This window comes from Puma concolor, chromosome E4 (genome assembly GCF_028749965.1).
Source record: "Puma concolor isolate L17-30 chromosome E4, mPumCon1.1.hap2, whole genome shotgun sequence".
Taxonomy (NCBI): Eukaryota; Metazoa; Chordata; class Mammalia; order Carnivora; family Felidae; genus Puma; species Puma concolor.
This window is the reverse complement of record NC_141683.1, coordinates 4237285-4253765: the sequence shown is the minus strand read 5'-3', so window position 1 is coordinate 4253765 and position 16481 is coordinate 4237285. Positions and strand designations below refer to the sequence as shown.

Here is a 16481-nt window from a genome sequence, read left to right as displayed (position 1 = left end):
TTTTTTTAATTTAAGTTCAAGTGAGTCAACATGCAGTGTAGTCTTGGCTTCAGGAGTAGAACCCAGTGATTCATCACTTACATACAACACCCAGCGCTCATCCCAACAAGCGCCCTCCTTAATCCCCATCACCCATCTAGCCCATGCCCCACCCACCTCCCCTCCGGCAACCCTCAGCTTGTTCTCTGTGCTTAATCTCTTATGGTTTGCCTCCCTCTCTCTTTTTTTTTTTTTAATTTTTTTAAATGTTTATTTGTTTTTGAGAGAGACAGAGACAGAATGCGAGTGGGTTAGGGGCAGAGAGAGAGAGGGAGACACCGAATGCGAAGCAGGTTCCAGGCTCTGAGCTGTCAGCACAGAGCCCGACGTGGGGCTGGAACTCACGAGCCGTGAGATCATGACCCAAGCCGAAGTCGGATGCCCGACCAACAGAGCCACCCAGCCCCACCTCCCTCTCTGTTTTTATCTTATTTTTCCTTCCCTTCCCCTATGTTCATCTGTTGTGTTTCTCTAATTCCACGTATGACATCTGTCTTTCTCTGACTTATTTCGCTGAGCATAATACCCTCTAGTTCCATCTACGTTGTTGCAAATGGTGGATTCTATTCTTTTTCATTACCAAGTAGTGTTCCATTATATATATCACATTCACATGCACCCCAGTGTTTATAGGAGTGCCGTCAGCAATAGTCAAAGTATGGAAAGAGCCCAAATGTGGAATTGATTTTTGACAAATTGCCAAAGCAATTCAGTGCAGAAAGGATAATCTTTTCAAAACAGGATGTTGTAATAACTGGATTTCTGGATGGGGAAAAAAAGGAACCTTGACCTAAACCCCGTATCTGACACAAAAGGTAAACGTATCCCACATCTGTCTGTGTACAACCTAACACCATGGAACTTTTAGGAGAAAATCTTCCTCGACCGGAGTTAGGCAGCACATTTTCAGATAGGATACAAAAACATAATCGTTAAAGACAAAATTGATAAATTGAACTTCCGAATTGAAAAATCTTGCTTTGTGAAATAACTATAATGCGAAGGAAGAGACAAGCCACGGACTGGCATAAAATATTTGCAAATAATATATCTGCCAGTAGACCTCTATCCAGAATGTGTGAAGAGCTCTCAACGCTTAAGATGAGGAGACGGCCCAATTAAAAAAGGCACAATAGTTGCTCACTTTACCAAAAAGATGTAAGGATGATAAAGACGTGAAATGCTGTTCAACCTTGTTAGCCATTAGATGAATATAAAGTAAAATCACTATAACACAACTGCACACCTATCAGGATGGCAGAAATAAAAAATACCCACAATACCAGCAGTTGACGAAGACGAAGAGCCTCAGGGATTTTCCTATTGGGAAAGCATGTCGGTATAGCCACTCTGGAAAACAGTTTGATGGTTTCTTATAAAGTCAAACACACACTCGTCCTATGACCTAGCGACTCAATTCCTTGTTATTGCCCCAAAGGAGCAACCACTAGAAAAGCTGTACGAAGGGAGACACTCGAAATACTATGGAAAAATCAAGATATAATTCTCAAACATGTTCAAATAACCCAAAGGAAGGCATGAAAAAGAGATACAGTAGAAAACGAAATACAGTGGGCTTGAGCCCTGAAATATCTATCACTACTTTAAGCGGTCTAAATAGGTCCTCTTAAAACAGAGATTGGTACGGTGGGTTTAAGAACATGACCCAGCTATATACGCTCTACAAAACACTAAATATGGTATTGGCTAGTAGAAAATAAAAGGACGGAAAATAACAATTGAGAGAAAGGAGGAGTGGCTATTTTAATAGCAGATTAAAGCAGACTTCAAAGAAAAGTACTGAGGGTTATAGATTTGGGGAGGAAGACCACAGAAAGTGCCATTCTCATTACATCATAGTTAAGGAACACTCTCCCAATAGGACTTCCCGCTGTTGATGTTAACCTGGGTGACCTGGATAGGGTGGTTTTACAGGTTTCTGAAATAAGTGACTCTTTGTATCCCCCCTCCCTACCGTACTCTTTGGAAAGAAATCACCATGTGTGCCTCACTCTTCTTTTTGTTTGTTTGTTTGTTTGTTTATTTTTGAGAGAGAGCTAGATGCAAGCAGGGGAGGGGCAGAGAGAGAGGGAGAGGAAGAGAATCCCAAGCAGGCTCGGCACCATTGTTAGTGCAGAACTCAGTGCGGGACTCGAACTCACAAACCGCGAGATCCTCACCTGAGCCAAAATCAAGAGCCGGATGCTTAACCGACTGAGCCACCCAGGCGCCCCTGCGGTTCACTTTTAATGCAGTTATACTCCACCACCTTGAGAGTAGGGTATGTATAGAAACTATTTGGAATTCTTCTCCGCCCAGATTTGTCTGTTTTCCTCCACTTATTTCTATCATATCAGTATGGACTTGAACGTATTTATTTTATCTTTTGGTTTATAATCAGACACTACTTTGTTGCTGAGATTGCTCCCGTGTTGGCCACGGAGACCTTCTGGCATACCCAAACCATTGAGTGGTCTGACCACTTTCTTTCTGGCTCTGCAAGGTGTTTCAGGCTCCTCTTGTATATTTCCTGTCCTACGGTAGCCACTTACGCAAGATTCCTAGATCCTTCTAATGGAGAATGGTATGAGAAACCAAGATCTGGGTTTCTATGATCCGTTACCACACAGATCATTCCTAGCCCTCGCTTCTTGCTTGTCTGTAACTTCCCACATTCACTCACAATTCTGCCATCTGCCATCCATTTTCTTATGGTGCGATTCCAGGATACCTTTATAGCACTTTAAGAATTGTTAACCTGAACCCCTGTGGGTAGCAAATTTCAAAATTTGAAGACACTGCTTGTGTGTAGGTCCTTTTGTGTTTAGGCTTCGGGGAGTTGACTCCTTTTCAGAGTTATTGAGGTCAGCATTTCCCCCTTCCGCCTTCAGTGGGGTTGTTTTGTGTGTTTGTAATACAGTTAAGACTCTCTTGCTTCAGCCTGCATTCTATTCTGGGATCTCAGTCTCCTGAAATGATTTCTCTTTCATTTGCATACATTAAGGTTCACTCTACTGCAACATGCTATGGGGGTTGACGGATGCATAGTGTCGTAGCCACCGTGATAGTATTCTGTGGAATAGTTTCACCACCCTAAAAAAATCCCCTGTGCTTCCTCTTTTCAACCTTCTCTCTTTCTCAGGCCCCTGGCAACCACTGATCAGTGATCCGTGTGCAGTTTCTATTGCTTTGCCTTTTACATATGTGTGTATGTGTGTATGTGTGTGTGTGTGTGTGTAAATATGTGCGTGTGTGTGTATAATCTTTCTCTCTAGAGTCCAGAAATTCAGCACACTTCACCACTACACTCTCAGCAGTTAGCACCAGCTCTAATCCTCTTAACAGAGGGCCAGGCTTGCTTCGGAAGTTCCAAATGCTTTTCTGATTTGTTTTTATGTGGGAGAAAAGTGGATTCCAATCTTTCCTAAAATCTTAGCCGGTTCTTCACGAAAACGACATTACAGCTTGCATTTCTGCCAGAGACGCTCTTCCTCTGGGGTCCCCATTGATTGGCTAGGGTGAGGCCTCAGCGGCCCTTCCAATGGGGGACATGAATTCTCTGTGGAAAAAGGTTCAGGGACAAGGTCTCATTGTATCTGGGAAATCTGAGGCTCTGGGGAGTTCTCTAGCACATCACGATCTGTCCTGTGAATTGCCCCTGGGTGAGGATATACTCTGGATAAACAGAAAGTGCCTGCCAGCTTGTCCAAATTCAGGTTTGGTTTTCACCCCTTGGTCACTTTTAGCCTTGTTTGTACAGCGGAGAGCCTCATCCCTGCCTCCTTTCTGGGGGGTGATTCTAAGAACATAGTGAGATAATGGTTGGGAAAGTACCTTAGCGCAAGAGGCCTCATTATGGAAAAGGTGTTTGCCATAAAGGGATACCGAGTGTGAGCAGTGACCAAAATAATCCCAGGGAACCGGAGGGATTCCTCTCACTCAGGTGGTGAATGCAGCCAAGTATTCTGACTGTTGAGCAGGTCAGGGAAAAGTTCTGTGGACCGTTCCTCCGGGGGGTGAGAAGGGGCTGATGAAAACTTCTGATTCCATGATATCTGGCTGTGAAGCTCTTCCTTTTAGACAACGTTTCCAGAAAACCTGGGTGAGGGGCGCGCAGGGAGTCCACAGTGATTAGGTATTCTGAATGGCGCTGGTCTGGAGCTGAGCAGCCCTTGGGCCCAGGGGGTGGCCCCACACATACATAACAAAAGCCTGTTGCTTAGGTAACAAGCGTTTATTTCACCGAACTCCTGCCTACCGGGCCCTTTCCCTCCAGAGAGAGAGAGCTTTACGTAGATCACAAAACAAGATCCCCAGGCTTAGATCTTTGTCCTGAAATATTAAGCACTCTTTGTTCATTTCTCCATCACTTTGCATCATGGCGAGTTCTGCGCAAGCCCATCTCCCGGGCAGGACTGAGGGCTCCGTTCTTTGGGCCGGGTGTTTGTTGCTAGGCCCCACGTCTCGCACAGATTCTGGCGTGTAGAGAAGATTCCACGAACGACTGTTGAATGCCTGTCAAGCCCTTCGCCTGCATGATGTTGCTTTTAATCATTTCGTTCTGTCCTTTGCCAGTGAATAACTTCTCCTTGTTACTTTCAGCCGCTGTGGATCCTAGAGAACGTTAGGTATCGTTTGAGTTTTGTTGTTGCTCCCCTCAATCCTGGGAGAGGGACTGGTAGTTCTGGTCTGTACAGGTTTCTGTATTTTTTTTTGTTTTGTTTTGTAAAGTTTATGTATTTTGAGAGAGAAAGACAGCGCATGCGTGGGGAGGGGCAGAGACGGGGGGGGGGGGGGGGGGGGGGGTGGAGAGAGAATCCCAAGCAGGCTCCCTGTGGTCAGCGCAGAGCCCCTGCGTGGGGCTCAGTCTCACAAACTGTGAGATCGTGACCTGAGTGGAAATCCAGAGTCAGACACGTAACTGACTGAGCCACCCAGGTGTCCCTGTATTTTCTTTTGAAGACTTTTCTGAGTAAGGGGCCCACCCTTGAATTCCGCTGGAAGGTATGTCGTGGGGCCGCATGTCTGAGGTCAAGTGGCAGGCCCTTGACTGACTGACCCTTACTGACTCAGTGGCAGGCCCTTGCTCTCCTTCCCTGGGTGCTCATTTGAGCCTCAGTCTCCAAATCTGTATGAGACTCCTTGATCGGCCTCTGTACCACGGTCTCTCTGAGTGCCTGATTCTCAGCTTCATCACATGTACCTAATTATGTCTGTGTATTACCTCCGGATACTCTACTCACACTCCCGTTCCCCTAATTTTCTTGGCTTAGAGTCCAGAGATCCATACAATGTCTTACATATCTCATTGGAGCTGTGTAAGGACAAGAAGGATGCCCACGGTTCACACAGATGCCTCAGATACTGAATCCCCGTTTGCCCAAATCTTGGGTGAATGCCACTGTTTACAAGTTAAAGCCAAAAATTTTTAGTTCAGTACACAAAGCCCTCACAATCTGACCCCAGCCTACCCCTCCGGTCCCATCTCCCTCCACCTCCCCCCATTGTTCCTGGCAATCAGTACAAACACTAATTTTTTTTTTTTTAAATCTCCTGAACCTTCCTCTTGGTTTCGTCCCTGTGAATATATTGTTCCTTCTCTTTGGGATTCTTTTCCTCCAACAAATTACCCATCAAGAAATCTCCTACAAATGTTCTAAAGTCAGTTCCCACTGGGGATCACCTCCTCTGAGACTCCCCTGACATCTCCAGCACTTTCTCTCCCTCCCTTCTGTCTGCAGGCTTTTGTATATATAACCTATTATAGAGAATTGAAACCATACTTTTAAATGTTTGTCTCTGCCGCTAGAATCTGAGTTTCTTGAAGACACGCAGGTAGGGTCTTTCCATCAGTCTTTCCCAGAATCCAGTACATGGCCCTGTGTGTCTTTACTACCCGTGACATACTGTCTGAATTAATAACAGCTGAACTGACCCAGGAGGGTCTTGGAATGTGTCCTCAAACCCGACAAGCTCTGGGTTTGCCAGGATCTCTAATTAAACTGTCTATGGTCAATCACCATCTTTAATAAGCAGTTTTGCTAGAAACTGGGATAAACGAAAGCAGCCGGGGAAGGAAATCTATTTCCCCTTGCTCTCCCCTCCGGAGGCCATTCTCCCTATCCACACAGTCACTTATTACTTGACATGTCGTGGGGAAACAGATTCGAAAAGGGACTCCAGTTTGAGAAATCCTCATGCTCTTAAGTAGGAAGGAATCGTAGGAACAAATGCATCCCTTGGATTCTGCCATTTCCTCTCTGTTGCCTTCATTAGAAACCAAAAAGTCCATGAGGGATCCTGGGCTCACACTACTTCCTGACCTTGTTTGTCTATTTACCCACAAAAACGGGGCTAATGCTTTGTTCAGGGGCTTCTCAAGTTTGCAGACTCACAGTTGGGTGCTGCTGCTGTTCCTCTGCCTCCTTCTGGGGCAGGTCTCTGGGAGCCAAGGGCACATGGCTCTGCTCTTGTTGCTGCTGAGAGCGGATGCTGAGAGCCTCAGGAGAGCACTTCCTGTCTTGTCAGGAAAGCTTCCTGCCAGCGGCCCGGAGCAGAGCATCCTTGACCTCCTTGTTCCTCAGGGTATACACCACTGGGTTCAGCAGGGGGGTGATGACGGTGTAGGTCACCGAGATCAGCTGGTCCTGATCTCTGGTGTTCTCCGACTTGGGCTTGAGGTAGGCGACGGAGGCACAGCCGTAGTGGACGACGACCACCGTGAGGTGAGAGGCACAGGTGGCAAAGGCCTTCTTCCGGCCCCGGGCGGAGGGGATCTTGAGGATGGTGGAGACGATGAGGACGTAGGAGATGAAGACCAGGCCCATGGGGACCACGAGCACCAGCACGCTGATGATCACGGTCAGGGTCTCGTTGACCGAGGTGTCGACGCAGGAGAGCTTCATTACAGGTCGGATGTCACAGAAGAAGTGGGCCACCTTCGTAGCACAGAAAGGCAACCTGAACACAGATGTCACTTGCGTCGTCGCCACGATCAGCCCGATGCCGCAGGCGCCCCCCACCAGCTGGACACACCCTCTCTTGTTCATGATGACGGAATATCTCAGGGGGTTGCAGATGGCCACGTAGCGGTCGTACCCCATCGCCGTGAGCAGGAAGCAGTTAGTGATGCCAAAGGTTACGAAAAAGAACATCTGGGTGGCACAGCCTGCCCGTGAGATGGACCGGTTCGTACCTACAAGACTGGAGAGCATCCTTGGGAGAATGACGAGTGTATATATGGTCTCTGAGGAGGACAGCATGCTCAGGAAGAAGTACATGGGCGTGTGTAGGTGAGGGTCCGTTCGGATGATGGTCACAATGACCGTGTTGCCGGCCAGGGTCACGACGTACAGTGCAAGGAACACGACAAACAGGCCGAGCTGGTGCTCGCGGAAGCTGGAGAAACCCTGGAAGACGAACTCAGTTATGAGAGTGTGGTTCCCTCTCTCCATGGAGTGGTCGCTAAATCTGAAATGGAGAACAGACGGTGCATAATTTCAACAAGGCTGTTGAAACACGTTTCTCAAATTGATTGAACTCCGTTCTCCGCTGTGAACCTGGCGATGCATTTCCCTGTGCGTTAAAGTCAACCTCTGGGTTTGCTTAAAATACTTCTACTCTGTGGCCATCCATTACAATTTCCCGTGCCTCCCAGAATCGTTTTTTGGTTTTTCTTTTTTGTCCTGTTCCCACAACATGACGATGCACATTCCCACTCGCTTCACCCCATGCTTCCTCCTTGACATCTGGAATGCCCTCCCTCCTTTTCTCCTCTTATTTAAGTATTTCCCCGTTCCTCAAGGACTATTGCAGGTGTCCACACAGCCTCCACGGCTGTCGTGCTGCGATGCTCTCATGTTTCCGTGGACGATACCTCCCCGTCAGCGCCACGCCATCCACACACAAACCCTCTGCACATTATACCTTCTACAGCTGCGTATCTCACCAGCTCGGGCTTATGGATTAATGAGATAATTGGAAATAACTTAAGGACTGACGGGAGATTTTTTTTTGTTCTCTTTCAAGACTAGGAAGCCTCCCTTTGCACACCCTTAGGAAGTAGAGGCAAAGCAGACCCGAAGGCTCATTTTGTTGCCGAGGAAGAAAAGGCGGATCTTAACCCACCAGCTGCCTCTGCCCACTGCTGTCTCTGTGAGATGGGCATCAGCCGGCAATGGATAGCCCTGACTCTGGCTACATTATGGGCTCCCCCATAGCTGCACCTTCCTGAAACTAAAAGGCAAATTTACAGCCACTAGAACTAGTAGGCAGACACCCGCTCTGCAGAGGGAAACAGTGGTGCCGGGGACGATGGAGCACGAACACTCAGGTCTCTCATCTAGAGCCACAGCAGGCCCTGAGTGTGAAAACCAAACAGTCACGCTAAAGTTACGTCACTGCGGTGAGGGTTGGGGTGCAGTCCAATATCTGTCATATTTCACATTTTTGTCCCGTTAGACAGTAAGCTCCTGTAGGGAACGTAAATTATATTCTGGTTTGCGTCTGCCTATTCAGAACGACTTTGTACGTAAAGTAAATCTCGCCAGGGAGGAAGATTGCTGGGCATGGAGACCTCCTTCACATGCATAAAAATTTACTTAAAAGAAGTTGGCCACTGGCTGTTACTCATTTGCACGAAAACTGCTGGAAGAGTAAGGCGACAACAGAAGATATCTCTAAACAGAGAAAATCATTTAACTCTGAAGTACATGGTGAAAGACACTGATCTTCTGTGAGGTCTCTGGGCAGAAACTAGGCGGTGGTCCAGCCATGAGGTGGCCTGGGCCCTCTGCTGTGAAATCGGCAGCCTGTGTCACTGCTTCTGATTGGTCTAATGACGGACACAGGTGCTGCCAGCAATCAAAGATGCTTAGTGTCCTGCTCTCCACGTGACCGTCCCACCCGAGGAAGAATTGTCCTATCCCAAATACCACTAGGGTTTCTGCTGAGAATCCATGGGCTAGGGTGCTGTCTGCTCTGGCTGATGCCTGTCTGTCTTGAGATACAAGGGTAGCTGCTGTGACCTGGCTAGCACCCTCCACCCTTGGGAGGCTGTAATTATTCCATGGAAATCAAGGGAAAGAACACACACATCCTTATAAGGATGCTGATGGATTGTTATGCTACAACAAATTAAAGCCAGCCCATGGCCAACAAGCCCCATCTCATTTCCTGTTCTGGAGAACACTCACTGTGTCTGCCTGGGGCTGAGTCACGGCAGGAGAGCCGGGCAGGAGGTGGCCGTGGTCTGCAGGTGCAGGAAAAGCAGGGTGACCGGGAAGGAGGGCCCGTCATGGGTGGAGGCCGAGAAGACAGCAGATAAACACGCTCTCGCCGGAAGGTGGGCAGCTTGGGAGTTGCAGGCGTCATTGATGGTGCCTCTGTGTGAGCCAGAGAAGATTCTCCCCCGGGAACAGCCAGTGGGGCTCCTGGGGCTCACACCCTGAAGATATCCCAAGAGGCACGCCCCCCCCATCCCCAACCCGGGACTGGGAGGATGCAGACTGTAGGCACCTGGGGGCCTTATTATGTGAGGGGCTCATTTACCCAGTCCCAGGGTTGGCCGTTTGGGAGCTTGGGGCAAGTTTTTGCTTCAAGTAAAAACAGCATCAGATAAAGCTGGTTTATTTAGTTGAATTTTTCTTGTTAGAGTCCATAGGCACCTTGTAGTTTCTTACAGATGTGCCTTGGAAAGCCACAGTTTCCAAACTCAGGCCGCTCAAGCTTGGAGCCATATCGGGACACTCAGGCCCCTGCCCAGTTTAAGAAAGTGGTTTTCCCTTTGGAATAAAAGTAGTCAGCTTTGGCCCTGGCTTTGCAGAGGAGCAGTTCAGGCCGCCTGGCCGCTGGCCGCCTGGGAAGTGGAAGGAAATCTCTTTGGTTCTAAAGACCCTCTCTTGGGGGCCAGGAAATGGATGGGGGCTGAATACTCTCTTTACCCAGAATCACCCCCTCCTCCATTTGGCAAAACTTCTAGCCCATCGAGACCTGCCCGATTTGCTTTCCCCTGAAGACTCCCCTTGCGTCTATCACTTGCTTACCCATGTTCTTACTTGACCACGTGTGCTTACCTGTGTCCATTCATGCTTCAGGCACCGGGCATTGCCCGGCCCGGGGCTGGTTGCTGGGGGCAGGGAAATAGAGGACATGCTTCTTCAGCCTTCCGGCAGCTCACGGTTTAGTTTCAGTGACAGAGGATTATGGTCAACTAAAATGAGTGGGGGCAGGGAGGGGATGGTCCTGGATTAGACGCGGGTTGATCACAGAACAAAATTCTGTAGCTACAGACCAGGCTACAACAAGGTCTTAGAGTACTGAGATTTTACCAGGGTTTTTTTTTTGAATTTTTTTAAATGTTTTTTTTAATTTATCTTTGAGACAGAGAGAGACAGAGCATGAACAGGGGAGGGGCAGAGAGAGAGGGAGGCACAGAATCCGAAGCAGGCTCTAGGCTCCGAGCTGGCAGCACAGAGCCTGACGCGGGGCTCAAACTCACCGACCTCGAGATCATGACCTGAGCCGAAGTGGGACGCTTAACCGACTGAGCCACCCAGGCGCCCCTACCAGTTTTTTTTAAGGGCCCCTCAAGTGATATAACTTATGCCTCATGCTCAGGGACTTCCAAGTCCGTTAGTTACCGGCCCTTGAGGGCCACCAGCTACCCTGCACCTTCTTCCCGCCCGTGTGGTGACCCTGCTCCCCTGCAGGATTGATGGGGCAGCTGTATGAGGCATCCGCGAGGATGCTAATGTCACAGGGCAGGCCAGAGGTCAGTTGGGGTTGATCTAGGTGGGGGTGGCAGGGGTCTCGGGAGGAGGGACAGAGGTGAGAGACATCTGAGGTGAATGGGCTTGTGACTGCGTGTGTGGATCAAGGGAGAGGAAAGGACCCGTACGCAAATCTCAAGTTCATTCATGCCAACTCCCTGAGACTCCAATCTGCATTGCTTCCTCTTGGATCAGAGAAGTTGACCCAAATGACCCCCGTTGATAATGGTGGACCCCTAAGGTGGGATGGGTGGCTGTGGGATCCTAAAAGGGAGGGAGGGAGGAGAGTTGAACAAAATAGCTCCGTGCTCTATGATGCCTTTGCTTTGGGACAAATCAGGAGGATTTTGGAAACAGGTCACTTGGGTACATGGTGTAAAAATGTGGTGCCTGGTGAAAACGAGAGGCGGAGCTTACGGAACGCTCGACACGTTTTTTTCTGAGTCCTCCAAGTGACCCGCATCCTTATTTCACAGATGAGGGCTTTGATGCGAGACAGGAGGGAGCATGTGGGGTGACTCTAGAAACAAAGCTGGCGGGGCAGCCGGGAGACCCGCGGCCAACTCCCTCGGCTCTGCAGACCACGTTATGTGGGGGGCCAGATTCCAGTAGCCCTTACTAGGGCTCCTTTGTGACTTTCACGTTAATTTAGGATGCCAGTCTAGACTTCCTAATGATGCCTTAGAATGGTTAGGGGGGGTTTCAGAGCCCTGAAGAGGGCTGACTACAGATGTTGCTGAGGTCGGCATGGTTCCTGAATGTCTTAGTTCGGGCTGCTGAACAAAATAACCCTAGACTGGGTGGTCAGCCAGACAGTTATTTCTTGCCTTTCTGGAGGCTGAGAATCCTAGATCACGGTGCCAGGAGATTCAGTTCCTGATGAGGGCTTGCTTTCTGGATTGCAGATAGGTGGTTTCACTCTTTGTCCTGATACTTTGGAGAGGGGGAGAGAGAACCCTCTGGCATCTCTTCTTTTTTTTTTTTTTTTTTTTTTTTTTAACGTTTATTGATTTTTGAGACAGAGAGAGACAGAGCATGAACAGGGGTGGGTCAGAGAGAGAGAGGGAGACACAGAATCTGAAACAGGCTCTAGGCTCTGAGCTGTCAGCCCACAGCCCGACGTGGGGCTCGAACCCATGATCCACGAGATCATGACCTGAGCCGAAGTCGGATGCCTAACCGACTGAGCCACCCAGGCGCCCCTGGCATCTCTTCTTAAAGGGCCCCAAACCCAACATGACCCCACACTCATGGCCTTGCCTAAACCTAATTCCCAGGAGCTCCGTCTCCAAATACCATCACACTGGAGGAAGGGCTTCAGCATGTGAATTCGGGGGACAAGATTCAGTCTGTAGCAGTGAAGTTAGGTCTGATCTCACACGCACCCTAACCCTATCCTTCTCATCCAGAGCTGGGGGCTCTAGGTTTTTACATGTGAACACTTTTTAATCTTAAAATACTTCCTGGCTCTCCAGCTTGATACTTAGTTGAATCATACTCGTGTGCTATTTGCATCTATTGTTGGGGAAAAAAACAAACTCTGAAAAAGAGTGCCACAAATTTAGTAATCGCTATATTCTCAAATGGATTACGGCACAAAAATAGCTCGATATGTGTTTGTCAGCATGTAACAGGCCTGCCTCTGCAGACCACACCCTTGAATCCCAGCACCAACTCCAGGCTTTCAGAGACAAGGGGGAATGACACCATGAGAAGCAGCTGGCAGGCCAGCATCTGGGCAGGGCACTGGGGAAGGGGGTCTGAGGTAGGAACTGAGGTGGGGTGGGGGGAACGTGGCTTATTAAGACGTGGCAGGTATATAACCCAGAAGTGACTCTTGCCAGACCCTGAGGGAACAGGTTTCAGGGACCGAAGTCTGGGAGCAGAGACCACTGGGTGGGGCGTGGGAGGGCCCCTTGCAAAGTCTCTCCCAGGAAGGGGGAGCTCATTCGGTGAATGGAGAACTCAGTTGTCAAAACTGGGGCCCTGTGTCCATATTGGGGCGACTTGATGTTGACCTAGAGAGCAGTGCATGGTGGGGGTGGGGAGCAGAGGAGATGCTAACAGTTACAGGTGCTTCCCACGCCCCGGGAACTTGTTGGGTCCCTAAGGTTTCAGGGCCTCAAAGGAACCCTGGAGGTTGATCTTGCTGGCTAGATGGTGTAGTTAGGAAAGGAAGGCCATGGTGAGGTTAAGTCCCTTTCCTAGAACACACGGTCATAGTGGAGGACCTAAGATCAGGACACGGGCCTCCCTGGCCCCAAAGCCTGCAGTCCCTCTACATTATTACTGCCTGTGTATCTCCTACTTCCGGTCATCAGGGTAAACCAGTGGGGCAGTGAGCGGATGGGTACAGAGTAATCTGATGGGCACGAGCTCTGTCGCCCCATCAACCCCGCCCCCCTGATGGCCTTTGGGCCACTTTATCCTTTTTCTCTTTGCATCCTTAGAGCTGTGCTGAGTGGAGAAAGCGCACCAAGATAGTTGAGGGAAAAGCATATTACGTCCGGAATTCCTGAACTCCCAGCCCGATTTCCAAGACCTGAGGCCCTTCTGGGGGGAATTGGAGCCCTGCGTAAATTTGCAACATATGGCGCCTACTTCTGCAATTATTATCAAGGCGGAAACCTGGCTAAAGGCATCCCTGTGAGCCCGTAATGCAGCTACAGACTCTGGGGCTGGGTTGCGCGTTTTCGGGTCCCGATGAGGGTCCACGTGCCCAGCTCTCTGACCCTCGGGACCTTCCCTGATCTCTTCAGGCTTTGGGTTTCCCATCTGTAAGATAAGTAACAAAATAGCTCCTAGATCCATAGTGAGGGTTAAATACACAAAGTGCTTGAACTAACGCCGGCTATCTAGGATGCATTCCGTAAAGGGACCAAAAGGGACGTCGCAAAGTAGGGGCCGGCAACCTGAAAGGAATCTCATCACGAAAGGAGAAGAGAGAGGAGAGCCGCCTGCTGAGGCCGGTCGTGTTTTAGCCGCTCACAGCGGTCTTCCTTCCTTCTTTTCTTCCTTCTGTTAATAACACCCAAGCTGCAGGTACCAGGCACTGTGCTGGGTGCAAAGGCGGAGAGGCCGCCCGGGTGGGGGAGGCTGAGTGAGTGTGCGGTGGCCCCGGGCATGCCTGGCCCGGGTCGGGTGACCTGAAGCAGAGCCTGAGCCTGTCCCCGTGCTAGGGACTGAGGGCATACTCTCGGAAAATGGAGTGAGGGAGGCAGAATGGGATGGGGGCAGAGCTCAGAGGGAATGTGGTCTCAGGCAGCTTGATCGAACGGAAGACTCTAGAGGGAATGCCATTTTGAGACAAGGGGGGGTGGCCGTTGTACCTCCCGGGTTATTCAGGCGCTCGCCGCGGACCGCTCCTGGGAGGGTGGGAGTGGGGTATGTGTCCCCCCGCCCCCCCACACTGAGAAAGCCTCCTTTCGGCCAGTGGCGATGGTTCAGAGTGGGGGCGGGGGCGAGGGGGGCAGCCCACAGAGGGGCCCCGGGCAGAGCAGCGGCCTCCAGTAAATCACCCCGGTGTCCGGGGAGGAGAGGGGACGGGATATGAAAGATGGGGGCTCTTGTTCTGCAACTCTCAGTATCCAGGAAGCTGTTTTTACAGTTTTTGCTTTATCCTTCTCAACCAGGTTGTCCACGGGCTATCAGCGCCCGTGTCTGACGTAGGTGGCGAGGGTTCGTGCAGGTAGGAATAGGCGCGAGGTAAATTAATGGAGTGAATTTTTTTTTTTTTTTTATTGTATGAAATACAGCCTAGAGAGTGTTAGGTGTAAATAATGGAGAACTTGTTATTTCAGTGCTCTCGATTTCCATGCCGAGGCCAAGTTCCGATCCCATAAATTCCTGTGATAGATACTATATATTCTTCCCACCCTCACTACCAGTTTCCAGTCCCTTATGCCAAGGGTAACAGGAACAGGGACTAACGTTACAGCACAGCTCCTGAATATGCTTTATCTTGCCTGGTTTTCATCAAGCCTGAGAAGCCCCCCTATTGGTCTTGGGAAATCCATCAATCTCTCGTTCATCTTTTCCTTCCTCGCTTTCCTGTAGCCCTCTCAGTCCTAGCTGCTGCCCGGATCAGGTACCGGGTGCCTGGTGTCAAACTCACTCTGTCACTGCGACCCCTCAGCAAATTGTTGACTTTTACGGAGACCTAAGAGAGAGGATTTTTGCCCAAAGCTCTGAGCAAAGCATCCTTGGCTTCTTTGTTCCTCAGGCTGTACACAACAGGGTTGAGGAGGGGTGTGATGACCGTGTAGGTCACGGAGATGAGTCTGTCCTTCAGGGAGTTGTGAGACTTGGGTTTTAGGTAGATGACAGAGGCGCAGCCGTAGTGGACGACGACCACCGTGAGGTGGGAGGCACAGGTGGCAAAGGCCTTCTTCCGGCCCTGGGCAGAGGGGATCTTGAGGATGGTGGAGACAATCGGGACGTAGGAGATGAAGATCAGCACCATGGGCAGAACAAGGACACACAGACTGATGAGCAAGGTGACAAGTTCTTTGATGGTGGTGTCAGCACAGGCCAGCTGCATCAGGGGCCGGACATCACAGAAGAAGTGGGAGATGACGTTGGCATCACAGAAGGGCAGGCTGAACACAGACGACACCTGAATGATGGCCGTGCTCAGGCCAATGCTCCAGGAGCCACTCACCAATTGTAGACAAGTCCTTTTGCCCATGACGACGGAATACCGCAGGGGGTTGCAGATGGCCGCGTAGCGGTCATACCCCATGGCCGTGAGCAGGAAGCAGTTGTTGATGCCGAAGGCGAGATAGAAGAAGAGCTGAGTGGCACAGTGTGGGATGGAGATGGCTCGTTGGGGGCTGAGGAGACTGGACAGCATGCGGGGGATGATGGCCACCGTATAACAGGTCTCAGAGATGGACAGTACGCTCAGGAAGAAGTACATGGGTGTGTGAAGTTGACGGTTGAGGCGGATAACGGTCAAGATGATGGCATTGCTGGCGAGGGTCAACAGGTACAAGACCAGAAAGACCGCAAAGAGAATGAGTCTGTGCTGCCACCCAAAAACGGAAAAACCTTCAAAGGTGAACTCTGTCACGGCGGTCAAGTTGAGTCTTGGCATCGAGGACAATCTGGGTCTGAAAGAGATGAAGCGGGGAGGTTGGACATCCGGGGTGGAAGCAGGAGGCTGGTCCACGGTCCTCGTCAGCCACATGCAGGGGCGCGAAATGGGTGTAGCTCCCGATTTCCGAAGCTCTCAGCTTTCAGACACTGGCCAAGTTCACCAAGACTTCCCAAGGTTCTCAGGGGCGTGGCGCTGGGAGGCAGATGCAGGGGGGTGGGGAAGAGAGTAAATACCCGCAGCGAGCGGTGGAAGCACCTCACGTGCTTGGCTGGAGGGGCTGCAGACCAGAGAAGGCACTAGACTGAGTGTGCACAGCCTGGAAGTCCGCCCACGCTCCCCTGCTTTGGCCCAGCAGTGACGCACCGCCTGTCAGAGAGCCAGTTGTGAGGGGACCTCCATAGAGCGAGAATTCAAGCCAGGGACAGATAGCTGCCGGAGGCATGATTCTGGGAGGTGGGCAGCCAGACCCAGGTATGCTCAAAGCACATAGTATTGTCCTCCCCGTGGGTCAAATTCAAAATGGCCAGTGTCTGGACTAAGGCGGGGAGAGGAGACACTGCTTTTTTCTCTTGATG

General features: G+C 50.3%; 2 protein-coding genes and 1 long non-coding RNA gene across 3 annotated transcripts in view; 1 reads left to right on the top strand and 2 right to left on the bottom strand.

Moving 5' to 3' along the window:
* LOC147572254 (uncharacterized) overlaps positions 1–16481 on the top strand; it is a 171499-nt gene that overhangs the window by 24094 nt on the left and 130924 nt on the right. The window lies entirely within an intron of this gene.
* OR10J1 (olfactory receptor family 10 subfamily J member 1) lies at positions 6564–7517 on the bottom strand. The gene has a single exon (XM_025915241.1). The coding sequence runs from the start codon at positions 7491–7493 to the stop codon at positions 6564–6566; it is 930 nt and encodes a 309-aa protein (XP_025771026.1). The 5' UTR covers positions 7494–7517.
* On the bottom strand, positions 14968–15903 carry LOC112851764 (olfactory receptor 10J4). Its single transcript, XM_025915240.2, has one exon. The coding sequence runs from the start codon at positions 15901–15903 to the stop codon at positions 14968–14970; it is 936 nt and encodes a 311-aa protein (XP_025771025.2).